Source organism: Malaclemys terrapin, chromosome 6, assembly GCF_027887155.1.
Source record: "Malaclemys terrapin pileata isolate rMalTer1 chromosome 6, rMalTer1.hap1, whole genome shotgun sequence".
Taxonomy (NCBI): domain Eukaryota; kingdom Metazoa; phylum Chordata; order Testudines; family Emydidae; genus Malaclemys; species Malaclemys terrapin.
Window position 1 is genome coordinate 129,135,166 of NC_071510.1, and position 27,052 is coordinate 129,162,217.

A 27,052-nucleotide genomic window follows, 5' to 3' on the forward strand; every position below is an offset into this window, starting at 1 on the left:
GAGGGAGACAAAGACGCTCCCTCGGCACGTGACCAAGGTTTCCCAGCGAGGCGGGGAGCGGGAAGGGGAGTCGGCCCCGCCCACGGAAGGGGAGGGGCTTCGCTCCTTAGGGGGCGGGGCTTCGCGTTCCAGGCGGGACAGGTACCGGCACTGGCTCTAAGGCAGGGGGAGCTTAAGCTCCGGCCTGGGGGGACTGGAAGGGAGCGGGGAACTCCGGGGCGGGGGAGGTCAGCGCCCTGGGTGCTCGCTGGAAGGGACGGGGGCTGTAGGTCAGCACCCTGGGGTGGGGTGGGGGGCTGGAAGGGAGGGGGAGCTCTGGGGCACGGGAGAGGCTGTAGGGGAGGGGGAGGTCAGCACGGGGGGGGGCTGGAAGGGAGGGGGAACTCTGAGGCATGGGAGAGGCTGTAAGGGAAGGAGAGGTCAGCTCCCTGGGGTGGGGTGAGGGGGCTGGAAGGGAGGGGGAGCTCTGGGGCGGGGGAGAGGCGGTAGGAGATGGGGAGGTCAGCACCCTGGGATGGGCTTTAAACTAGGGGGGCTTTAAACTAAGTTCACCAGGGGGAAGGAGACCAAAACCCTGAGGTAAGTGGGGAAGTGGGATACCAGGAGGAAACACGAGCAGGAGAGTGCAAGAGGGGAGGACTCCTGCCTCATATTGAGAAAGCAGGACCATCAACGAGTTAGCTTAAGTGTCTATACACAAATGCAAGAAGTCTGGGAAACAAGCAGGGAGAACTGGAAGTCCTGGCACAGTCGAGGAACTATGATATCATTGGAATAACAGAGATTTGGTGGGATAACTCACATAACTGGACCACTGTCATGGATGGATATAAACTGTTCAGGAAGGACAGGCAGGGCAGAAAAGGTGGGGGAGTTGCACTGTATGTAAGAGAGCAGTATGACTGCTCAGAGCTCCAGTATGAAACTGCACAAAAACCTGGGAGGCTCTGGATTAAGTTTAGAAGTGTGAGCAACAAGGGGGATGTGGTGGTGGGAGTCTGCTATAGACCACCAGACCAGAGGGATGAGGTGGACGAGGCTTTCTTCAGGCAACTAACAGAAGTTACTAGATCACAGGTCCTGGTTCTCATGGAGGACTTCAATCACTCTGATATCTGCTGGGAGAGTAATACAGCGGTGCACAAACAATCCAGGAAGTTTTTGGAAAGTGTAGGGGACAATTTCCTGATGCAAGTGCTGGAGGAACCAACTAGGGGCAGAGCTCTTCTTGACCTGCTGCTCACAAACAGGGAAGAATTAGTAGGGAAAGCAAAAGTGGATGGGACCCTGGAATGCAGTGACCATAAGATGGTCAAGTTCAGGATCCTGACACAAGGAAGAAAGGAGAGCAGCAGAATACGGACCTTGGACTTCAGAAAAGCAGACTTGACTCCCTCAGGGAACTGATGGGCAGGATTTCCTGGGAGAATAACATGAGGGGGAAAGGAGTCCAGGAGAGCTGGCTGTATCTTAAAGAATCCTTATTGAGGTTGCAGGAACAAACCATCCCAATATGTAGAAAGAATAGTAAATATGGCAGGCAACCAGCTTGGCTTAACAGTGAAATCCTTGCTGATCTTAAACAGAAAAAAGAAGCTTACAAGAAGTGGAAGATTGAACAGATGACTAGGGAGGAGTTTAAAAATATTACCCAGGCATGCAGGAGTGAAATCAGGAAGGCCAAATCACACTTGGAGTTGCAGCTAGCAAGGGATGTTAGGAATAACAAGAAAGGTTTCTTCAGGTACATTAGCAACAAGAAGAAGGTCAAGGAAAGTGTGGGCCCCTTACTGAATGAGGGAGGCAACCTAGTGACAGAGGATGTGGAAAAAGCTAATGTACTCAGTGCTTTTTTTGCCTCTGTCTTCACAAACAAGGTCAGCTCCCAGACTGCTGCACTGGGCAGCACAGCATGGGGAGAAGGTGACCAGGTTCTCTGTGGAGAAAGAAGTGATTCAGGACTATTTAGGAAAGGAGGACGAGCACAAGTCCAGGGGGCCGGATGCGCTGCATCCGTGCTAAAGGAGTTGGCGGATGTGATTGCAGAGCCATTGGTCACTATCTTTGAGAACTCATGGCGATTGGGGGAGGTCCCAGATGATTGGAAAAAAGCTAATGTAGTTCCCATCTTCAAAAAAGGGAAGGAGGATCCAGGGAACTACAGGCCAGTCAGCCTCACCTCAGTCCCTGGAAAAATCATGGAGCAGGTCCTCAAGGAATCAATTCTGAAGCACTTAGAGGAGAGGAAAGTGATCAGGAACAGTCAGCATGGATTCACCAAGGGCAAGTCATGCCTCACTAACCTAATTGCCTTCTATGAGGAGATAACTGATTCTGTGGATGAGGGGAAAGCAGTGGATGTGTTATTCCTTGACTTTAGCAAAGCTTTTGATACGGTCTCCCACAGTATTCTTGCCAGCCAGTTAAAGAAGTATGGGCTGGATGAATGGACTATAAGGTGGATAGAAAGTTGGCTAGATCTTCGGGCTCAATGGGTAGTGATCAATGGCTCCATGTCTAGTTGGCAGCCGGTATCAAGCGAAGTGCCCCAAAGGTCGGTCCTGGGGCTGGTTTTGTTCAATATCTTCATTAATGATCTGGAGGATGGCGTGGATTGCACCCTCAGTAAGTTTGCAGATGACACTAAACTGGGAGGAGTGGTAGATACGCTGGAGGGTAGGGATAGGATACAGAGGGACCTAGACAAATTAGAGGATTGGGCCAAAAGAAATCTGATGAGGTTCAACAAGGACAAGTGCAGAGTCCTGCACTTAGGACGGAAGAATCCCATGCACTGCTACAGACTAGGGACCGAGTGGCTAGGCAGCAATTCTGCAGTAAAGGATCTAGGGGTTACAGTGGATGGGAAGCTAGATATGAGTTAACAGTGTGCCCTTGTTGCCAAGAAGGCTAATGGCATTTTGCGCTGTATAAGTAGGAGCATTTCCAGCAGATTGGGGGACGTGATCATTCCCCTCTATTCAGCACTGGTGAGGCCTCATTTGGAGTACCGTGTCCAGTTTTGGGCCCCACGCTACAAGAAGGATGTGAAAAAATTGGAAAGAGTCCAGCGAAGGGCAGCAAAAATGATTAGGAGGCTGGAGCACATGACTTATGAGGAGAGGCTGAGGGAACTGGGATTATTTAGTCTGCAGAAGAGAAGAATGACGGGGGATTTGATAGCTGCTTTCATCTACTTGAAAGAGGGTTCCAAAGAGGATGGATCTAGATTGTTCTCAGTGGTACCAAATGACAGAACAAGGAGTAATGGTCTCAAGTTGCAGTGGGGGAGGTTTAGGTTGGATATTAGGAAAAACTTTTTCACTAGGAGGGTGGTGAAGCACTGGAATGGGTTATCTAGGGAGGTGGTGGAATCTCCTTCCTTAGAGGTTTTTAAGGTCAGGCTTGACAAAGCCCTGGCTGGGATGATTTAGTTGGGGATTGGTCCTGCTTTGAGCAGGGGGTTGGACTAGATGACCTCCTGAGGTCTCTTCCAACCCTGATATTCTATGATTCTATGGGGTGGGGTGGCTGTAATGGAGGGGGAGCTCTGGGACGGCAGAGGGGCTGTAGGGGAGGGAGAGGTCAGCATCCCGGCGAGGGGGGTTGGAAGAGAGAGGGAGTTCTGGGGCAGGGGAGGTGGGAGGTCAGCACCCTGGGGCAGGGGGAGGGGCTGGAAGGGAGGAGGCACTTCCATCAGCACCCTCTAAAACTCTGGTTCGGAAAATTGGTTTGATGTAAAAATTGTCACACTTACTCTGAAGCCAGGGGAGGATGCTGCTTCACCATCTGAAGAAGATCCATTAAATATTTTTGAGTTATAGCTCATTTGAAAAGTTAACCTGATTTCAAAATTGACATTTGTTCTTTGTTTCCCTTTAAGTCATTGTCTACCTACATTTAAACAGCTGTAACCCCGCCCCAAGCACTGGCTCTGTACGCCCATTGTCCAGGAACCGGCCAATGGGGGCGGGGGTGCCTGCGGGCCAGACCTGCTGCTGGCCGCTTCCGGGGTGCAGCACAGTCCGCGGTGCCAGGACAAGCAAGAAGCCTACCTTAGCCCCCCAGCTGACTGGGAGCCACCTGAGGTAAACCCACGGCCCAATCCCATGCCCGAGCCCCCCCAAACCCAGAGCCCCTTCCTGCACCCCAAACCCCTCGTCCCCAGCCCCACCCCAGAGCCTGCATCCCCAGGCCTGACCCCCTCCTGCACTCCAACCCCCTACCCCAGCCCTGTGTACCCCCCAAACCGGAGCCCCCTTCTGCTCCCCAAACCCCTCATCCCCAGCCCCACCCCAGAGCCTGCATCCCCAGGCCTGACCCCCTCCCGCACTCCAATCCCCTACCCCAGCCCTGTGTACCCCCCAAACCGGAGCCCCCTTCTGCACCCTGAACCCCTCATCCCCAGCCCCACCCCAGAGCCTGCATCCCCAGGCCTGTTGGAGGGGGGAGATAGAGTGAGTGGGGCGGGGTAGATCCTGGGTTGCTCTTAAATTCAAAAAGTGATCTTGTGCATAAAAAGGTTGGAGACCACTGCTGTGAAATAACACACAAATTGCTGTGTCCATACTGGCACTGCACTCACTGTGGTTGTAGCACTGAGACGTCTAGGGGGTACATCCCATGGTTCTTTGCACTGCAGTAAGCAACGCCACTCTATGAATTCTTTCCCAATGAATTATGGGAGAACTTGTCTGTCCTTTCTGGGCACTTGGGGGGAATTGTGGGACGGCTTTGGGGACTAGCGGCACTCCGTCCCACAGAGAACCAACTTTCTAATCACACAAAACCTGGCAACCCTGTGCAGAATAGTCGTGTTATCAGTGGAAGAGTCACACTAACTCAAGTTTCAGCCTGATGGGCCATCCAGTTTGAGTGAAAAAGCACCATCACATTCAAGCTAATGTTTTTTGTGTGTGGACAGGACTTGAGTTAGGGGCAACACTTGAGTTATAACTGTCATTAACTTTGCTGTGAAAAGACAAGCCCTTAGAAAGAATATAAGATTTCCTTCCGTACCGGACAGTAAATAAAGCTCTTTCTTCAGCACAAGTAGTGGAAACTTGTGTTTATGGTGGTGAAGGGCCAAAATTCCAGTCTTGGTCCTGCAAGTGCTTTTTTTTATTTAGGGAGAGACAGTTAATGGTGCAGTGCAGTTCCATTAGAAAGCTGGTTTTTGTTTGGTTTTGGGGGGGGGGAGGGAGGTTGCTCCAACACTTGTAACTTCAAAAATGAATTCTCATGCTTTAAGATGTTTAGAATTAGGTCTCATTGACAACTGGAATCTTCTCTGAATATTTGCATTAAATTACATGCTTTGTTTGAAGGTTAAAAGACTTTCCTTTTGGAAATATTTGTGGAGCCTGATACTTCTTGGTGTTCCTCACGCTATCAAATGCAGTCACGTTACATCACAAAGTTCAAACTATAGGTAAATTTTAACACTGTCTTGGGTAAGAGACAATTTTCAAGGTCAAGAGCGGAGAGGAAAATGTTTAAGAAAATGCTTTTGTTTGAAAACTAAACATAATCCTCCCTCAATAGAGGAAAAACAAACACGGCAATGGAGAATTTCATTGTCAGGCTGTAAACCAGCCAGGACTAGTTTTCAGAAGAAAAAGGAAATATCAGCATCTGGTGACTACTCCATCTTCTGCATCGCTCTGAAAATACCCCTTTGGCCTAGGGAGAATGTGTACACGTTCATTTTTCAGATGAAGTAAGAATCAGCGTTAAAGTGACTTGCCAAAGGTTACAGAGGGATATTGTGACAGAGCAAGGAACAGGCCCCCGATTTCAGGTGGTAGAAACCTTGTACACTCTGGGTCACACTGCCTCTTTTACAAATTGTTTTACATTTCTGTAATTAGGCCAACTGTAAATACTTCACCTTTGTAAAATGTGCAAAGACAAGGAACGTATGTCCATATTCATCCTACTGGACATTGCTGCAGCATTTGATACCTTTGATCACCAAAATGTCTGTCTGCACACCAGCCATCTGCATGTCCTGAAACAGTTCCATTCCTTCCTCTTAGACTAAATCCAGAGGTTCATTTTGAGCAACTTTCTCCACTTCTAAATGCCTCCCCTTTGGAGTCTCATAAGGCTCACTTCTCTCCACCATATTACTCAACGCGTACTGCTTTGCGAAGTTGTTTGGAGAGCTGCCGAGCAGCTTGTGGTATGTCTATGAGACACAGCTCCATATCTCCTTTATGTCAGATGTAAACAGTGCCATTTCCCAGATCTCTCAGCTCTTAGCCAAAATCAGCATTTGGATGACGTAACAAGTAGTGGTGACAAGATGCAGCTCTGGTGGAGTTTGGCGTAGGCTTTGAACCCTTAGGGCATTCATCATATGCTTAGAGAAGGGATTGCATACTCCCTGGCCTACAGCCAACTTTTGGAACATCTAGCACAGGGATAGGCAACCTATGGCACGCGTGCCAAAGGCGGCACGTGAACTGATTTTCAGTGGCACTCACACTGCCCGGGTCCTGGCCACTGGCCTGGGGGGCTCTGCATTTTAATTTAATTTTAAATGAAGCTTCTTAAACATTTTAAAAAGTTTATTTACTTTACATACAACAATAGTTTAGTTATATATTATAGACTTATAGAAAGAGACCTTCTAAAAATGTTAAAGTGTATTACTGGCACGCAAAACCTTAAATTAGAGTGAATAAATGAAGACTCGGCACACCACTTCTGAAAGGTTGCCGACCCCTGATCTAGCATAACAGGGATTCTTTCCCAGCCTCTTAGGAGTCTGCTACTCAGGGCAAAAGAACCAGAGATTTATTCATTTTGACCAAAGTCGTGGGCTTTGAGTTTTAACTGTATCCATGTGCCTGATATGTTACAAGAATGGACCTGAAATAGTCACACAGTGTGTACTACAGTACAAAACAATGAAGCATAGCTAGAAATTTATAGAAAGTAGAGGTGAAATTGGGATCCGACTATATCGTGTTCTCTCATCTTTCCCAGGGAGAAACAGGAGGTCTCAGCGTAGGCATGCTGTGAAGGAATAAGAGTGCAGACATATGTAAAGAAGAGTCTTCCCCTCCCTTTACAGTTTGGGGGGGAAGGGGCCCACCCATACTATCGAGTGAATAGTTACATCCATTCCGAGAGGGTCAGTGTGTAATGCTTTACGGCCTGATCCTGAGTGGGGTTGAGCACCCACAACTTCAGTTGAAGTCCAGGGGAGAAAGCACTTCTCCGGCTCAAACTATTAACGAAGGAGTCCATCTCAAGTGCGGTTCAGCCATCTTGGACAGGCTGAGAATGGTGCTTGGAGCCAGAGAGCCAACCCCCCTACACAGCCTATGGTCTCATGGCACAGTGGAACGCTGGGAGAAGTATAGAGTTTCAAAAAAACACAGCTCATTTCCTTGATGGCTAGCCGCAGCAGCAGTTTGGGCCAAGTGTTCCAGTTCAGGAGGATCTTTTCTTGTTCTAAGATTGATATTTCCTTCCAGCGGGGGGCTCGTCCAAACTGACAGACGTACGTATATAATGTGCGTTCTGAAAATTAGGTTTCAGGTGTTTCCCCCACATCCAGTAATTGCAGATGATCCTTTTGCTCAACAGGCTGCAGTTCTGGGCTTCAGTCCTCCACGTCCCTCTCTCCTTCTCCTTCTCCTAGAGGCCTCAGCATTTACATCTTAACTGCCTGGAGCAGAGCAGACTACTGCTAGGCCGAACTGTCCTAAGGCAATACACGATAAGGCTCCTTTTTCTAGTTCCCCTCACACATAAGCCATGCTCAGAGATGGGCCTGACTCAGCTAAACTTGGGGTGCATAGGTCTTGGATTACTATGTAGAAAGCTAAAGACAGGTTGTAGAATTCTCCTACCTGGTGTTTTACTTGGGTGCAGCAAGCTCTGAAATAGAGGCCTGAGCAGGCAACAAATCACAACACGCATTAGTCTGGGAGTGAGGCACTAAACTAGAGCCTGTGTGTTAAATATAATGATCATCTAGCATGCTGAGCGAGGAAAGAGTGTGGCGATGAATGAGGAAGAATCCTGGATGGCACCAGTCTAGGGCTCAGCTGCACCAAGGAAAGGCCAAGAAGGAACAAGGGAATCAGCCAGAGACAAATGGAAACTGAAGTGAGTGGGGATGGCACAGCTGTGGGAGTGGAATCTCACCTGGTACGCAGGATGCAGCGGTGGTCACCTCCCCGTCCCCCCATTGCAGCAATGGCACTGACAGAGAGAAAGTCAGCAAGGGGGGAGGCAGAGCTGAAGAACTAAGGGAGGGAGTTGGCCTGACTGCGGAAGAGGAGGCACAGTCACAGTGACAGAGGAGAGACTTCTAACATGAGGAAGGACAGGTTGAAAATCTCTACCCGTCTCCTCCCTTCCTTCCAGCCATTCAGTCCCCTCATTTCACCTTTGAGGACCGGCACACCCCTTCCCACAGCCCAGCTCTAGTTTCCTTCTCCCACTCTTCGCTGTGCAGCTCCTGCCAATCCATCTCCTGTGGCTTGAAGAGCCTTCAGAACGTTTGCTCAGCCATGGGCCACTCAGCCAGCGCAATGTCTGCTGTCGCTCCCCTCCTTTTTCTGCCCCTTTCTGTGATCCCGCCTCCCTTGCCGTCACCTCCTCCTTTCCCTCCATTCACCACGAGCGGAGGGCCTCAGAGACACAGAGGCCCAGTGGTGGTTCGCTATTTTGTCAGCAACTCTTGTCGTCAGCCCTGACATACTCAATCTGTATCCAAAGGGTGTCAAGTAAGGTATCAGTGGAAAACTAATAACTCACTGAATAGTCTTGTGTGAAGTACGCAGGGCCGGCTTTAGCAAGAGCGGGGCCCGATTCCTGGGGGCGGGGCTTGCAGCAAGCCCCGCCCCGAGGACCCGAGCCGCGCCGCGGGGGGGGGGGACGGGGACGGGGGGACCCGAGCAGCGGGGGGGGACGGGACGGGGGACAGGGGGACTCGTGCCGCGCCGCGGGGCCGGGGACGGGGACGGGGGAGCCGAGCCGCGGGGGGGACGGGGGAGCCGAGCCGCGCCGTGGGGGGGACGGGGGAGCCGAGCCGCGCCGCGGGGGGGACGGGGGAGCCGAGCCGCGTGGACCGGGCCGGAGCCGGGCCCCGGGCCGGAGCCGCTGGGGCCTGTGGGAATGGGCCGCGCCTCCCCGGAGCCCTTCTCCCACCCCCACCCCAGCTTACCTCGTGCTGCTGGCCCGCCCCTGCTTCGTCTCAGACTTCCCGCAAATCTCTGATTCGCGGGAAGCAGGGGAGGGGGCGGAGCGTTCAGGGGAGGGGAGGAGGGGGAAGTGAGCTGGGGGCGGGGCGGACAGCTGCAGCGCGGGGCCCTCTTGGTGCGGGGCCCAATTCAGCCGAATCAGCTGAATCGGCCTAAAGCCGGCCCTGGAGGTACGTACAGTTAACCTACAAAGGCTTATACAGATGTCCTGGAAATATGTGACTAAAATGTTGTTAAACCAGGCACATCAGGGGAAGTTAATAAAAATGTTTTTCCAGACACTTCAAGCCAAATGTGGCCAAGGACAGGGGGCTATTCATTTGTAGCAGAGACTGAAGGAAGATCATTTGCATTGTAAAAATCACAGCATGCCATCCACATTCAGCAGGGAAAAGGAACTTTATCATGGGATATACTTCAGAATACATTTCAAAGGTTTACTGGAACTATAAAGCGAGGGGAAGAGAACCCCTAAAGTTGTCCTTCACCTGAGGGGTTAAAGAAGCCAAGCGCCTTGAGCAGCATGTAGTGGGGCCTGGTTAAAGAACAGCCCCGCCCTGCTGGAAGAATGACTAGGGTGAGAAAAACCTCTTTAAACAAGAGAGTCTAGTTTGTTGAGTTTTAGTTTTAGAAGTGTATTTTTACTGGTATTAGTTCGTAACCATTTCTACTCTTATTCCTTGTGCTTGGTGTCACTTCAACCCCTGTCCCTTTCTTCATAAACTTCTTTCACTTTTACCATAAACCAACGTGGTGCTTTGATTGAAGTGGAGGGTTTGTCAGCCCCAGTTGATAAGCTGCGGTGCGCTGTTTCTTGAGAGGAGCAGTGGACTTGATAAGGTTTTGTGGGGGTTCCAGTAAGTGGGACTGAGCAGTGCAGAGACAGATGTTTTGGGGAAGAATGCGGGACTGGGAGGGTGCTGGTGGTGTCGCTCTGCAAGGAGTAACCGGGCTGGTACAAACCAGTGTGAGGTGGTTGTGCTGTGAGCACATGGTTGGTGTCAGGGCTCTGAACCAAAGTTGCACAGCATAGAGACTTCCAGGCTTACAGGGCAGGTGATGACAAAACCCCATACTGCTCTAGGAATGGTTGCTTTCTCTCCCCGCCATTCTCTGCCCCTTTCTGTGGTCCCACCTCACTTGCCTCCACTTCCTCCTTTCCTACATTCATCAGATGAGCAGAGGGCCTCCGATATGCACTTATGTGGCCAGCATTTGAGGATACACCACCCTATAAACATCCTTGCTCAGTGACACGGATCCACAAGACTGGTGCTCTTGAACGGCTCTGGAACAGTCCCTGGGAGGACCCTTTCAGTGTGCCAGCCCCCTCAGTGTTACCCCAGTGATAGAGTGTAAGCCCCTTGGCTTCACCACCTTCTGGGACCGAACTTTGGCACCTTCAACACCTCTGCTTTACACCAGGAGCTCCCCTCAGCGAGTCCACTTGAAGTGGACACTTGAGGGAGACTTACACATCCAAAGGGAACAACACCTCCCCCCCCCCCCCCCCCCCCCCCCCCCGCAACTTACTTACATTGGAATGACTCTCAGCCAGTGTTGTAAAAACAGATGGGTTTATTAGATGTCTGGAACACAACATAGAAACTCCTTAGTTAAGATAGAGAACAAAGTCCCAGCGTAATCCACCAGTGTCAGTCCAGAGCCCGCTCTGACCCCTCTGTAGTCCCAGTCCCAAAACTTCTCCTCGAACAGCCCACACTTAACAACCCCAAAGGGCCCCTTCTTATTCCTTTGTTCTTGTTCCCAAAAAACATGGTTGCCTGGCCATCCTTCTTATCCCTTTGTTCTCCAGCTGATCACAACTGGCTGGCTTCCTGCAGAGGATGGGCCATCCACAGTCATTAGTTGCTAAGTGCCAAATGAAGTGGCCATTGTCTTTTTCAGACTCTTCAAGGGCATGAGCCTAGGCCCCAGACATCCAGGCATCAGTCACACCTGGATCTCTGCAAAGAGTAAAACAACCTCCCACCACCACCTATTTAACCATGCAGCACAGAGGGGAAACTGAGGCACACAAAGTATTCATCCAAAATATTATGAAAAAAATTCTGTCACCTGCATCAAGACACATTTTAACCACTGGAGGTCTGAATCATAAAATATCAGGGTTGGAAGGGACCTCAGGAGGTCATCTAGTCCAACCCTCTGCTCAAAGCAGGACCAATCCCCAACTAAATCATCCCAGCCAGGGCTTTGTCAAGCCTGACCTTAAAAACTTGTAAGGAAGGAGATTCCACCACCTTAATAAATCTGGATTGATCCTGATTTATATTAATTACTGCAAATAGAAAGGTGCAGTCTTAGCCATCATGGGTTAGCTAACCTGAGTTAACTCAGGCTAAAATCGCAGTTAAGAGCAGGCAGCTTGGTTTGTAATTTAGGTTAGCAGCTTGAGTTCAACTCCAGGCTGCCCTGTAGGCTTTAAACTGAACTGCTAACCAGAGTTAAAAGCCCAGTTGCCGGGTCTTCACTGCTGTTTTAACTCAAGTTGAGAACACAGCTTTTTAATGCAGCGTTCACATACCTTCTGATGGGCAGGTGCCCGGACCATTCACACTAGTCAGGAACAGTGAAAGCTCCTGGTCTAAAAGGCCCTTTCTGCTAGCTAAATTGAAATGAAACAGTGAGCAGGTAAAGTTGCTTTTCTCAAGCCAGCCACTGATATTTTGTTTTGTTATGAAAGAGGCGGGGAAATAATTATAGCTCTAAAGAGTTTCACAAGCTCCATGACACACTTCTCTGCACTCCCTAATCTGTGCACAAATAATGAGTATTATTAGCATTCTTTAATCATCATTTGGCAATCCCATGCTAACGAAGATGGCTATTTGCCATGCGATGCACAGCAACAAAGACTGAAGTTTTAGAGGATGCTACAGTCAGAGGGTGGAGCCCCCATTCCTGTAATGATACGCAGACTGACTTAGGTTTTCATACAAGAGTCCGATTATGAGCCTGGGGAGTGAGAGGAAAAAAAGAGGAGACCAAGCCAGAAAGCTTGGTGATTTTTTTTTAAGCTGCACATGCAATAAATACAAAGGAGGAAACAGCAAATACTTCATTGCAAAGCCTTTCAAAAGAGATTTTTAAAATGATAGCAAAGGCATCTATTATTGCTCATGCTGGGGATTCTTGCGTTCCACTCTGAAGGATCAGGTACGTATTGTTATTGGAGAGAGCATCCCAGACTAAATGGACCAGTGCTTTGACCCATTCTGGCAGTTCCTGTGTTCTGACCTACTGGATTGTCTAGCTTATCCTCTCTTGGCTCAGGACTGTTTCTTCATGTATCTTCCACAGTGCTTTATAATTCAGATCTAGATTCAAAGGTAGGGTCAGCAAAGCGATAATGTAAATAATGGATGTGTGCATCACACTCTGACCAGCTGGCTTCCGGGATACCACCTGTTCCCTATATTTCACTTCTGTTAGTGCTGCATAGCCAACGCACCACAGTTCCATCCACAGATGCTGTAACGATGATGCGTGATCAAAAAACCGCAACTGCCTTTCAGATTCCATGCTGTTTGTAAGAGTAACTTAGGTGCAGTTGGAGGCACAAAGAAAAGTTTGGACATCAGTGATATAAGGGGGTTATGTCAACAGATGATACCCTCGTGCACGTTAATAGGGTCACTGATGCATGGACTCAGGCTGAAACTCCCCATGGAAACTGTTCAAGATTAAACTAGGCCTTTAGGCTAGACCAAGTCTGAGGTTAGCTGAAATGTTCTAAAAGTCATAGGTGGAAATAAGGCGCACAGGCACCGAAATATCTTTGTGGATCTGGGCCAAACTCCCATTGCAATCAATAGAAATTGGTAGCCTAAATAGCATTGTGGATCTGGGCCACTGTCTTTAACATGTGCTAAACTGCTTAAGCTAAAATCTTGGGGTGGAGCCCAGACTTGTCTACTCTTAAAAGGTTTGCTGATATAGCTGTACTGGCAAACACGCCTAGGGTAGAGGCAATTAATAGAGTTTAAGGCTAGAAGGGACCATTAGATCATCTAGTCTGACCTCCTGTAAATCACAGGCCATTACATTTCACTCACTTACCCCTCCATTGAGCCCAAGAACTTGTGTTTGGCTAAAGTATCTTCCAAAAAGATGGCCAGTTCCGGTCTGAAGACATCAAGAGACAAGAGAATCCCCCACTGCCCTTGGTAGTTTGTTCCAATGGTTAATCACCTTCACTGTTAAAAATGTCTTACTTCCAATCTAAATTTGTCTGTCTTCAGCTTCCAGCCATCAGTCTTGTTCTGTCTTTGAGCCCTTTAGTAGCCAGTATTGTCTCTCTGTGAAGGCACTTTCACACTGCAATCAAGTCCCCTCTCAGTCTTCTTTCTGATAAACTAAATAGATGCATCTCTAAGTCTCTCCTTGTGAGGCATTTTCTCCAGACCCCAAATCATGTGTCTCTTTGACGCACCCTCTGCAACATTTTGACATCCTTTTAATACTATGGGCACCAGTCTGACCAACACCTTATACAGAAGTAAAATCATCTCTCTACTCCTACTCCCGTCTATATATCATCCTGGTCTGACAAGGGCTCGTAGGTGCTACGATAATATAAATACATCCAAGGATCACATAGGCCCCTTTTTGCCACATTGTTGTACTGGAAGCTCATGGTCAGTTGCTTTTCCATGATGATTTCTGAAGCTTTTCCAGACTCTCTGCTTTCCAGGATACATAGTCCATCCCTTCTGTCAGTTAGTGCCTGCAGTCCTTGTGCCTAGGTGCAGTGACCTTGCATTTGGCTGTATTAAAACAGGTTTTGTTTGAATGGGCCCACTTTACTAACCGATTCAGATCGCTCTGTATGACCACTCCATCCTCATCATCATTTACTACTCCACCAACCTTAGAACCATAGAATATCAGGGTTGGAAGGGACCTCAGGAGGTATCTAGTCCAACCCCCTGCTCAAAGACCAATTCCCAACTAAATCATCCCAGCCAGGGCTTTGTCAAGCCAGGCCTTAAAAACCTCTAAGGAAAGAGATTCCACCACCTCCCTAGGTAACCCATTCCAGTACTTCACCACCCTCCTAGTGAAAAAGTTTTTCCTAATATCCAACCTAAACCTCCCCCACTGCAACTTGAGACCATTACTCCTTGTTCTGTCATCTGCTACCACTGAGAACAGTCTAGATCCATCCTCTTTGGAACCCCCTTTCAGGTAGTTGAAAGCAGCTATCAAATCCCCCCTCATTCTTCTCTTCTGCAGACTAAATAATCCCAGTTCCCTCAGCCTTTCCTCGTAAATCATGTGCTCCAGCCCCCAATCATTTTTGCTGCCCTCTGCTGGACTCTTTCCAATTTTTCCACATCCTTTTTGGGGGGGTGGGGAAGAGATAGCTCAGTGGTTTGAGCATTAGCCTGCTAAACCCAGGGTTGTAAGTTGAATCCTTGAGGGAGCCACTTAGGGATCTGGGGCAAAAATCAGTACTTGGTCCTGCTAGTGAAGGCAGGGGGCTAGACTCAATGACCTTTCAGAGTCCCTTCCAGTTCTATGAGATAGGTATATCTCCCTATATTATTATTGTGGGGCCCAAAACTGGACACAGTACTCCAGATGAGGCCTCACCGATGTCAAATAGAAGGGAATGATCACATCCCTCAATGTGCTGGCAGTGCCCCTACTTATACAGCCCAAAATGCCGTTAGCCTTCTTGGCAACAAGGGCCATCTGCTAATTTTAACAGCAGTGATTTTAGATTTACTTCTAGCTCATTGGTGAAAAATGTTGACTAGTGTTAGGCTTAATACCAATCCTTCTGGCAGCCCTATTATCTGAGACAGATTTTCCCACTCCATATTTTACTCTGGGCTGTATTTAAAATTTCAAATTGTAACTGTTCCCCCTTCCCAGCAGAGGGCAGAGTGGACCACTGCCTGGGAGCCCCCAAAATGCAGCAAGCAGGCTCCATACAGTTACACCATGATCAGCTGGGCAACGCACACAACCACTCAGGAAATGTGGAGCTGGACCTAAGCAGTGCAAACTAAACGGTGTCTGATCAGCTAGCAACTTGGAGTGGTCAGTGGCTTTTTCCATGTGCCAGGACTCTGGGCACTGTTCCACTGAGAGTCTTTGCTTTGCAACAGCACCACCAACTGGCAGAGACAAGACACCACATTACTCTCAAAAATATGCTGGAGTTGGAAAATGCAAAACACAAGCAACACTTGTACTTTAGAGGCAGCCCTGCTGTACCTGGCCTAGGAGCAGTAGGGAGGCAAAGGACTCGGCCCTGGGAGGAAGCAAAGTAACTATGGGCACTGACATTGGATTTGTCCCTTCAAAGCGCAGTGCAGATGTTCTAGGCCTTCATCACGGTGGTGTCAGAGCTCCCACAGGTGAAAGTGACCGTGCTCTCCCTCTGCCTTCCCTGGGAGCAATGGTTCAGAGGGACGTGGGCATTTATGGAACGGAAGTGTTACCATTGCAGGAAAGCAGGCGGGTAGCAGTCATGGCAGTGATCTCTGTAGTATAGGCCTAGCTCCTTCAGAGTTTTATCTGTGCTGACAAGCCTCCCGCATTGGTCATTTTATTGTCCCAGTGCAGCACAGTTGCAACGGTCAGAGAGAGGGTCTCTGGAAACTGGGGCCCAGTCCATACAGCACTTTGGACAAAAAGGAAAAAAAAAAAAAAAGTAAAGATCATGACTTTGAACTGGAGTCTGTTCAAGGGGGAGCCAATGCAGAGGGCAGTGTCTCGGGGCAAGCGATTCCTGGGCACCCGTATTGCTGAGTCCGCAAGCAGCTGTGTTCTGAACTAGCTAGGAGCTTCTTCAAGGTACACGACTTTGTTCCTGTTTATTCAATCTTGTGCAGAAGAAATGTCTCCTAATTCACCTGGGAGACACCTGGGGATTGATGGGCTCTGAAAGAAACAGCATCCCACCCTCCTCAGCCAGGAGTGGTCTCACATCTTTTGGGATAGGTAGGGAAACAGAGAGAGAAGGCAAACGTGCCTGTAGAGTGGTTAAAACAAAACACTTCACTGTGAGAAAGGAAACTGAATGAGAAAACGAGTGCCATGGGCGTGTAGATGCAAAATGTCTCCTGTGCACAGAAATAATGAGCGGTGCTCTGAATAGTATCTAGTGGCACAGGCAAGCCTGGGAGTGGTGTGCTAGACCTGCCAAAGATCCTAAGGGCCCTCTATTACATTCTCGCCATCACCTTGAAGACATCTCTAGAGGTAGTGAAGCCAAAACAGCAGTTAAATGAAGATTATGCCTGCCTCGAGAGGGTGGGACAGCAGGAGCATAACTACATCATGTTTATGAAGGGCTTGGAGACCCTGCGATAAGACAGCATGGAAGTCTAAAGTATACCTACAGTATTACTGCCTTTAGGGCAATTCCCTTGTGAAACAGAGACTACTCTGCTGCAGGGGCCACGCAGGGCATGGGATAGATTCTGGCTGCGAGGAGGGGGGACAAGAGGACTGCTCCGTCGTGTCCTTGAGATTATGTTCTTCACTATACAGTCATTCATATGCCACAAGCAGTTCAGATATATTTCCCCTTGAACAAGCCAAGCCAGCAAGGAGGCCTCCTGACTGTTTAAAAGGGGCATGACCAAGACAGTAGGTCTGAAGTTAGAGTCCCAGTTTGACACTGCTAGCTATCAGGCATTTATACTAGCCTATATATGGCAGTTAGGCACTACTCCGGCTCCTAGCAGGTTGTTAATACAGCTAAGTATAGTTGCCCCTGGGTTTATGTACAACGGTGGGGTTAAAATAGTAAAGGACACCACTAATCAACACTATACAAATACATTTTATTTAGAGATATCCATATTAAGATGCACAAATACTTTTGTTCACCAATTTCAGTTCACACAACTTCAAGTAGTGGAAACAAACCGCAGTTAGTTACAATTATTCTATATAACGTCAGTAGTAAAAGATCCATTTGTCAGACTACAGAATGGTTAACACTCAGATGAGAACGTACAGATCTATGTATTAAAAAGTGCATTGGTCATTGCCACATACACTAACATGCTTTTTCCAAGAGCAATATCTTTCTGGCATGTGGACACAGTAACCCGGTTAATGTGAGATTGAAAATTAACATCTTAATTTGATTTGGAAATGAATCTCCCCAAACCAGGAATTAAGTTTTATTCTTTGAACGATACAAGGAAGTCAACTTGCAAACCAAAGTTCATTATGCTGTCCATATGATCAGGCAACACACTGATGACCTAAAGCAGTCACAGTTACAGCCCAACTTTAACGGCTCTAGAACATTCTGAAGAGGAGTCCAAAACACTCAACTACATTTAGGAAGCTGACATGGGACCGTCACCAAATCTTTGCAGCCAGTTTGAATTCTTCCACACAAGAAAAAACACCTCATCCCGCAAAAAAAAAAAAAAATATGCAAGCAAGCCAGCTGGGATCACATGTTGCTGGATTCATATTTTTGCGATCCCACATTAAAGTAGAGAAAGAAAGTGGTGCTGGATCTGTAGAGTAACTGCAGTGGGTTTGAAATTAATAAAAACACATGGAACCTGAACTTAAGCCATCTCCTTAACACAAGGAAAGCCCAGCAGATTCCATTTGTTATTGATACCCCCTTTTCTGCATTAAACAGCGAGAGATAGCACTGCATGCTGCTCAAGAAAGACCAGCGAGGACTGCTCTATGGATGTTAGCATTGAATAGCAAGAATCACATATTAAAAATCAGTCTTCAGATAAACTCCTTGCATTGAAGACAAAGTGAAACAGACCAACCTTTACATTATACTTAAGGAAATCCAAGAGGCACATTTTGCATTGATCAAAAATAACCTTGATATACATTGCAACATTCAATGAATTTGGAATCTGAGACATGAGCCTCCAGTGGAAGTGATTTAAACAAAATTCAGGAACTCTGTTCTTATTCCATTAAGATGATTTTAAACTGCTCCCTCATCTACTTGAACTAGAGGTACCTTTCCAGTTCTCTGCATACAAAAGCCTGTTCTCACCCCCCACCGGCTTGTTTTCTTCTGCACACAATGGAAACAAGTAACCTCAAGGCCTCACGTGGTAGGTCCCAAAAGCATGTCAGGAGAGCTGAGGATGGGAATCAGATTGTACATATGCAGTGATCCCCAGAACAAGAAGGTGGAAAGTAAAAACAACCAGATTTAGATAGCCAGCAGTGCAGGAATTAATTGGTTTACAGAGCAGGAATGAGTGGGGAGCACAGCCCTCCAGATCAGAGGAGACCAAGTTAGGGAAATATCCAGGGCTGGGTAAGAGAGGAAGAGAAAGGAGGGAATCAAACTGTAGAAGTTCTGATCCAGCAAAGTACATAAGGGCTTGAAGTAGGTGCTTAAGTCTCATCAGCTTCAGCAGGACACAAGCACATGCCCCGCGGGGTGTTTTGTGAACAGGAGCCCAAGTTAGCAAGCCATAATGGAACACGCTGGAGTCCACAGAAGAGCGACGGGGACAAAAAAGGCTGAATGATGGAGACAAAACTTGTGGAAGAACAAGAGGGACAGAGCCTGCTGCACGCTGTTTTGTGAGCAGGAAAACGGAGCAAGGGGATCAGCCCCTGCTGTGTTCTGTGAAGCCCTGGGGAAGCAGCAAGTCCCAACTGGAATTCTATATCCCCTGCACCCACAAGTAATGTGGGATCAATAGGTAGAACCAAGTGAGGGAAGCCACAAACAAGGGCCCTCTTCACTATGGCCTGCCAGCAGTGGGAAGAGTGCTGCCCCTCAGCACCCCAGAAATGAAGCAGTTTCTTAAGTCAGGAAAAATCCTGGAAAGCTCGAGTGCAGTAGGAGCCTGGGGAGGAATGGGTGGGTGGTAGGCTGACAACAATCAATGAAGAAACGGGTGCTTCCCCGCACTATCTTCACACAGCATCTCTGAAGCTAGGAGACCAGCCGCTTTGCACAGGCAAGCTCCAGGCGTTGTAATCGACTGTCAGATAAGGGATGATGAAGATCTGCAGCCAAACTCCTAAGCCTCCATTGTTCAAGTGTATTAAAATAGCTGCTTGTCTTCTAAAGTAACAGGCCTGTGGAATTCCCCTTGGACAAACTGTGTGCAATACATATCTGCCACTTAACCATACGGTCCCAGCAGCAGTGTTCTCCCCCCCCCCCATTAATTACTGCAGGAAACTGCCTTTTTTTATTATTAAAGTAATTCTAGCCATTATAGTTGTGAAGAAAGCCCTGTGCTGTAACCAGAAGGAACCAGCGATCAGCCTGGAAGTGTGATGTACCCTCCCCCCCCCCCCAGTACTCCAATGGGGTGTTAACTCTGAAGTGGAATGACAATATTGTTAGCTGTTCCCCTGCTGCTCAGATTGCAGGCAGTGGGCCATCACTTCCCACCTTACTGACCACTGCTTTACAAAATCTGGATGTTAGAATTTCAGCTTCTGTATAGGTTGCCAAAAAAAGCAGGAATTGTCATTTCACATGCAGCTAGGTAGCAACAGGTTTACAACACAGCACAGAGTGGTCTTTCTACCCAGGGGCCACCAGTATTTTTGTACAACTTTCAGTACAAACTATTTGAATTTTTTTCAGACCAGACACAAACTTGGAATTTATTCTTAAAGGTGAACTGGAAAGAATGGAGGAAAAAAGTTAAACCATTAAAGATTACAAACCAGAAAACAAGTCAGATTAGGTCTGCCCAGTAGGATCTAACGAGGGGAAGTAGGGCCAAAAGCTACACTAAATAAGATCTCTAGGTTACTCCGTTTTAGGTATGTGCACATTATATCCATACATTGACACAGCTGTGTTGGCTTTGTAGGGCTAACAAAAAAGAGGGAGTGACTGAATCTATTCCTCTAGCTCAGAGGAACTTTTGTTCTAAAGTTCCAATCGGTGACGCGTTTACAAGCTCACTGAAGGCAGTGGGGATTGGTGATACACAAGAAGAAACCCAGCTTGAACTTCAGATCATATTGAATTTGCAGGGCAGTTAGAAAAGTAATTTTTGAACTCAAGTTCAGCACATTGGAAGTCACTGAGAAACAGAACCAACCCCACAAAGCCTTTTTCTTTTTGAAGTCACTTTTCAGAGAAGAACAGCTGTTTACAGGATAACTTTCTAGACACTGAGCTGCATATACAAATCAGTTGGTTTCTGCATGCAGTCTGCAAGTTTCCATTGTTTAATTTGCAAATTGCATGGACAGTTTTTAACTTGAGGGCTAAATGTTTAACACATGAACTACAGAACATTTGAAAAACCTCTACTCCCTTTACTTAACTGCTTAGGTGCAAGTTCAAGATTCTGCACTGTATCAAAATAGTTGAGGCTATAAACTATATACTGAGAATTTTTTTGTGCATGTGTGCGCACAATAGCAACATATGCCAAAGAAACATTGGGTCCTGAATTTACAACGGAAGCAGGCAAGTGACAGAAGTCATGATATTTTCAATGCACTGGATGTTTAAGTCTATGAAGTGTAGTCTAAGTGGAAAAACATTTCAAAAGAATTACAGTTCACTTTAAGACATCCTAACCCCAAGCCACAAGTTGTGATCCCCACATATTTTAAACATCCTGTGTAGTTTGTGCATCATATATATTAACATACACATCATAGGCAAGTGGGGAAGATCCAGCATCTTATGTACATATTACCAAACATGTAAGCACTGATGTCTGTACAAGGACTCATCCCAAGACAAAAATCAGTGCATTTGATTTGTGTCTATCCCATATTCTTGAATGTCAAATGAAAAAAAAGTCACAACTAACAATACAAACTTGTTGCAACTTCACTGTTTACATCTTAGAAAAAAGACAATGATGAGTTTCCGTCAGATAACTTTACAAAGATCAAGGTACCATAAGAGAAAGGCACGTTAACCTCTGATTGGTCCTTTTCGTTATTTGGATGAATCATAGTGATTTATATACCCTGAGACTGCAGGAGGCCATAATAGGAGAGCAAACCAGGTGAGCAGGTCAACAAAAAGTACAAGTTTAATGAGATTTAAGATTCAGCACCTGAAAATTCCCTTCTAATTAAGGAAATCTATAGAAAAGCAGATTCTAAAAATCATGCGCTATCTCCAAGATATTAGTTCTGACACCAGAGAATCGGTGTTTGAAGGGGTCCAGACAGGATACTGTATGTCTCCATGTGTTTTACATAGCCCTGTATTTTATTTCAGTCCACTACTGTGGCAATTTGTATACGGGCAATACTGTTTACCCAGATGGTCAGATGCAGCCTACAACTGAGCCAGCCACAGCACTTCTGTTTTAGTATGAATGGCCTGCAGGAACTACAGGTCCCAGCATGCAGCTAGAAGAGAGGTGGTTGAAAAATGGCTTCTGAAGGCCTCTGGAGTCTAGGGACAAAACAGACCAGGTTCCATTCAGACAACTCTTGAAAACACTGTGGGTTTTTGTTTGTTTGTTTTTTTTAGTATCCAATTTTGATGAGGAGACCCAGCACAGATGAAGCTACAAGGATTACCTAATTCCCAAGCAATAAATTCAAGCACATGGAAAACAACCAGAATTGATTCCACATAAAGGGACAATATCAACCTAAGTTTTTTTTAAAACTAACAAAAAATCACGTTTCTCCTTTAAATCGAACTGCTGGGTGGTTCTGAGAGCGACACCAAACCTGCCCTCCTTTCTGTACACACTCCTGCCTGCCCCTATGCTGCTACTTGCAGACCCAGGGGAACAGCATGCACAAACTGCCCCTAGAGCAGAGTGTGAATACATTCCCCTCTCCCCCATTCTGCCCTAAGATTAGGACATGGGAATGATGCAACTGACCACCAACGCCACAGTGAAACCAACACTCCACCAACTGCTGTAAAATCCACAATGAATCTGAAAAAAAAAAAAAAAAAAAATTGATCTTTCTGTTTTAGGAAGCCCTGCAGTTACCTTTGACAACAGACGCAGCATTGTCAGATGGAGATGCAATTTGAGATGAGTCACTCTCAGAGCTTCTTTGATAACACTGAAAGGATGGACATCCAAAAAATACAAGTCTTCTCTGGGACTTTGCAGCTACAAACTTCTCACAAGAGCAGCACCTCAGGGAGAAAGGTTTAGATGGAAGTGACTCGCTCCTGAAGGTATGAAAACTGCCAGTCAAGGATTATTATCGTGTATTTTTGCATTGACCTCAATGGGTGTTGAATTAGACCAGTCTTAAGTGGGTTTTTTAAATAGCTTAGAAATATACTATATCTTTGGCACCACTGGAACTGGCCCAGGATTAACACAAACCATGAATCTCAATGAAACTTGTGCTTGGTCTGTGGCTCTGCTGAGCTGGGAGTGCTGGGGTGGTAACACGCTCAGCCTCTAACGGGAGGCTGCTTGGTCTAACGTGGCCTCTAGCTCACTCAGTGCGATACTGCAGAGAGCTGTGTCAAGCTTCCTTGGCTGGCAGGACAGACTGAGATGATGGACTAAGGTTGGAGGGGTTAATAGAAAAATGGCCTGGGGGAATAACGCTGAACTCGATGGTGGCTAAAAGCTGCGGAGTTTAGAAAAAAGAAACGGAAATTGGTTCTCTCTTCTCATGAGCACACTGGTTAGTTGTTGTAGGGTTGCCACTCAGTACTCATGAGTTGGCTACTATTGGGTCCATCACTGTTAAATAATTAATCTGCTACATTAGAACAAATGCGTATGGTGCTTCAAGGATAACATGCTTTGTATAGCAGCCTTATGAAAAGTGCTGGATGATCAAATAAACTGCTTGAGACATTACAATGCAAATAGGATACCATGTTGATATAATGTCAAATATCAGAAAAATGCCTGTCTGAATGATCCTTAAGAACCTTCTTTCCCTCAAAGCAACTCTGAGGGGAAAAAAAGGTCACTAGGATTTCTGACTTTGAGCACCTGGAAGAATTAGCTAGTCTACAAACAAAGTGAGACCACCACTGGGTTTCCGTACCCTATTTTAAAGCTATCGAAATCTAGTCAGAAGGCCAGATTCACCCCCAGTAGGGTTTCTCTACTGTTGCTTGAGAGATGGGAGCTTTGCCTTCACACTCACTTCTATGGCTGGGCTCACAGCCTCCCCACTGCTGTACCAGCAAATCACTGACCCATATTTGGATCCCCATGTGCTACTATCCACCCCGCCATGTTCTGGTATTTCAATTTTAAATCTAAAACTGTGTGGTCAAGGGAGCATAGTGCAATGGAACAGGCATAGACTAGAAATCAGGAAACCTAGGCTCTTTTCCTGTTTCTACTTCTGATTTACCGTGAGACATTTGGCAAGTCACTTCCCCTCCCAGCCTCTGTTTCCATAACTGCTCAATGGATCAAAAGAAATATTTGACTTTGGATATTCAGGATCACATCACAGTAAGGCATCCCATCTTAAAGGGACAGCTACTTAAAACCTTTGTCTGAAACTTTATAATCTCTTACTGTTAAAAGCAACACACTTACTAGAATAAAGGAAAGTATTTCCCAGTTTTCGTTTTGCATTGGACAGCACTGGATGTATATTCCATTTACCTTGTTTGTGTGGGCTTTTCACGTAAGGGAAAAAGTCCTCCCCCCCAAAAACAAAAACAGGAAACAGTCACCAGTAGGACTACAAACCCTGGCAGAACGCTCAGGAGCAAGTGCAGTACTTGAAATTACGCCATCTCCACGTCACCCTCCCACCCCCCACACAACGAAATTGCCTAATTTTAAATTGGTGTCCCCTTAACACTAACACATCTACAGTGGACAATGCTCAAAATAATCTTTGGGGAAATTGTTCTCTCCAGACTCAAAGCTACAAACAAATGAGTTTTAAATGAACAAGATTAACTATAAAGGGGGTTAGATTTCGAGACCAAAAGGCTTCCTTCAGCGTTAAAAAAAAATGTATTTAAAATGTTACTAAACATTGTGGACCCAACTTTAGCACAGCTGAGCTCTGCTCTCAGAGATGTCAGCTGGAGCTGAGTGCTCAGTGCCTGTGCAAATCTGACCCCAAACAACAGGGCCTGCCTGGGAATAAAACACCCCAACAGAATGCAGAACCTATCTGGAGAAGAGAGAGTGAGCTTAGACAGGATTTAAGACTACTCCGTCACAGAGATGAAGTGTCACCATATTTCATGTCGATTAAATATTTATTTTCCTTTGCATATTTCTGAAGCAGAGTCAAAGACTACATCTCTGCCCTGCCGAACATTCATAAAAGAAACCCCAAAACATGTTCCCATCATGGAAGCGTGACTGGTGACAGTATAAAAAATACTTAGAATCTTTACATTCGTTTAACAATGGAAGTTCTGAGAGAACTACTTCATTTACAGCCCTATAATTTAACGGCTACTACTTGGAAACGGCGTAATAAAACCATATTTAATATTCAATTTTTGCTTTGATGCAGATTTTAAGCAACCAACCCGCTAACAGAAGTTTGGAATGCGGTAGTAAAATGTCTTGGTTTGCAAAGTGATCAAGTCAGGCCTATATTTCAAATCCCAGTGTGCATATGGGACAACCCTTTCCTTAACCCTGACATGCAATCAGAATGTGGGGGGAAAACCTGCACTTCTACCCTGTCTTTTGTCTGATAATCTCAAATTAGAAATTAAACCTCAGGTGCCATGCGTGCTATTAATCTCATATTACAGATCAGCACAGTGAGGCTCAGAGACATGAAGTGACAGGACAACAGCAGCTAGAGCCAGGAAGAGAAACAAGGAATCCAAAGGTTAACCCTGTGTTTTAGCCACAAGACCATCTTTTCCTCACTAGAAATGCACAATCCCTCCATGACTGGGCCTGTATTTTGTTCACTAAGCGTATCCAGACTGTCATCCTGCAGCCACAGCTCCAGGTGAAGTCCAAGACAGGACTGAACAATAAGCTAGGTGCTCAGGAAAAAAACAAAAAACAAAGTCTCCTATAAAATTCAAGTGACAGCCTATGCTTTTCTTAACATGATGAGTTGAACAGGAAGTCTAGCTACCTGGTAAGTTTCAAACCTGCATTAAAAAATTAAGCCTACAGTCATTAGAGAAGGGGAAGACAACTGTATTTGCTAATAGCATCAACTAACTGCATATGCCACCCTCCTGCCAAAGGCCAGAAGGGAAAAAAATATGAAAATATTAGTATAACATCTCCCTGCCCACCAACTTTAATAGCAGTAACTGGCTAGCAAAAATCATTCCTGCCAACATTACTCAGTGCTGGTGAGAGAACTGCAAAAGGGGAAACACTACAAGAGGGGGGGAAAAGTCTCCAGCCTGAAAGAGGTGTGTGTCTTTAGGCAGACTCCAGGTACCTGAGTCCTGGCTCCTCCCTGCCATCCAGCCCCAGCCACCCAGAGGACCCCCAGCTAGTCTGGAAGTTAATCAGATTGAATTAAGTTAGCCACCAAGCAAATCGGTCTCCTTCTGGGATGCCATTTCCCTTAGTGCCCCAATAAGCCGCAGTGCACCATTGTAACAGCTGTCACGTCACACAATCCCCCTGCTGCACTACAGGCAGCCTACTCTGAAGCTCCAACAACCTTGGCAACTGACACTCAGGATAGAGAAAGAAGGAGTAACGAGAGTCATTTTGCTCATGCACTGCTGGGGTCTTTGCTACACTCTGGGCTAGATAAGATGTTCCTGTGGGGCTCTGTCCCTGGGTTCCAATGAGTATGGTTTCGATACATTTTCCTTTATGCACAGTGTCATTAGACTTGTACTTTAAAAAGAAAAAGAAAAAAAAAATCAAGCCAGGCCTGAGCTAGGCTCTGCAGATAAAGTAGTAGCTTCTCTCATAAATATTTTTAATATTTTTAATTACAAGTAGTCCTCACTCCCGGTAACGTAACCGACACAAAGTCCCTGCATACACACAGCCCCTGGACTTTCACAGAAAGCCTGGCAGCAACCACTCGATAAGAAAGGAATCCTACCTCACAGCAAAGTAGGGGGCATATGGCTGAGTTAGCCTATACAGGGAAGAGGCATTTGGAGTAAATACAATAAAAAGGGATTTTAAAAAACCCTTCGTATAAAGGATCAAGAAAGTTAAAGCAAAATCTAGTTTAAAAAAAAAAAATGTACAAAACTGTTGAAGACCAACAGAAAACTCCGCCAAAAATAACTTGCATTTAAACCAGAAAACAATGTCATCACACAATTTCTTTGTTAAAAAGGAAAGACAAGGTGGAAATCAGCGTCAAGATGGGCATTTGGGAAGAGTTCTCATTAGCTCCAGAGACCAGCGTAATTCCCGTGGAGTCCTGATGGAAGGGGACCTCCTGCCACGAAGAGTTTCGTTCCAGACGAGTCGTAGCAGTGGGTGTAAACAGCATTTGCGAAGAAGTTAATGTCAGAAAAGTAATTCCTCCAGGTTTCATCATGATTCTGTTAAAGGAAAGTTCAGATCAGTATCGCTGCAAATGAGCAAAACAGGAAAGCTTGTTTTACAAAAGCAAAATTTAGTCTCCACATCCTGAAAATTGGTTTTTTGCAATAATGATGCCTTGGATTTTATGCAGATAGGCTAGAACTAGGAGATACCAGGGACATCCCGCAGTCTGTTTGGTGGCCCAAATTTCCTCAGAAAGAACACTGGAGGGAGGGGAGGAAAATAAGGTTGGAAATCTCATTTATAATCACTCAGACTTAGTTATTTAATAACTAGAACAGAGAGTCTATTACTTTGTACTGAATAATTTATATTATGGTAGCACCTAGGAACCTCAATCAAGGATCCGGGTTCCCCCCTCCCCATACTGATGATGGTCCCCCGCCCAGTTTGAAAAGGGTAGATGTACTAATCAAACAG

The 27,052-nt window shown here is 46.4% G+C and overlaps 1 protein-coding gene and 1 long non-coding RNA gene across 3 annotated transcripts in view; one reads left to right on the plus strand and one right to left on the minus strand.

The window, feature by feature from the left end:
• The first annotated feature begins 114 nt into the window (after positions 1–114).
• On the plus strand, positions 115–22,237 carry LOC128839031 (uncharacterized). Its single transcript, XR_008445354.1, has 3 exons — positions 115–141; positions 3,884–4,088; positions 22,153–22,237. It is a non-coding gene; the product is annotated as an uncharacterized LOC128839031 (long non-coding RNA).
• The window catches only part of DCAF12 (DDB1 and CUL4 associated factor 12), a 41,407-nt gene continuing 31,386 nt past the window's right edge, over positions 17,032–27,052 (minus strand). For both annotated transcript variants that reach the window (XM_054031664.1, XM_054031665.1), the window contains exon 9: positions 17,032–26,628. In XM_054031664.1, coding sequence (XP_053887639.1) covers positions 26,470–26,628 — 159 coding nt within the window. In that variant the 3' untranslated portion in view covers positions 17,032–26,469. The remainder of the gene's footprint in view (positions 26,629–27,052) is intronic.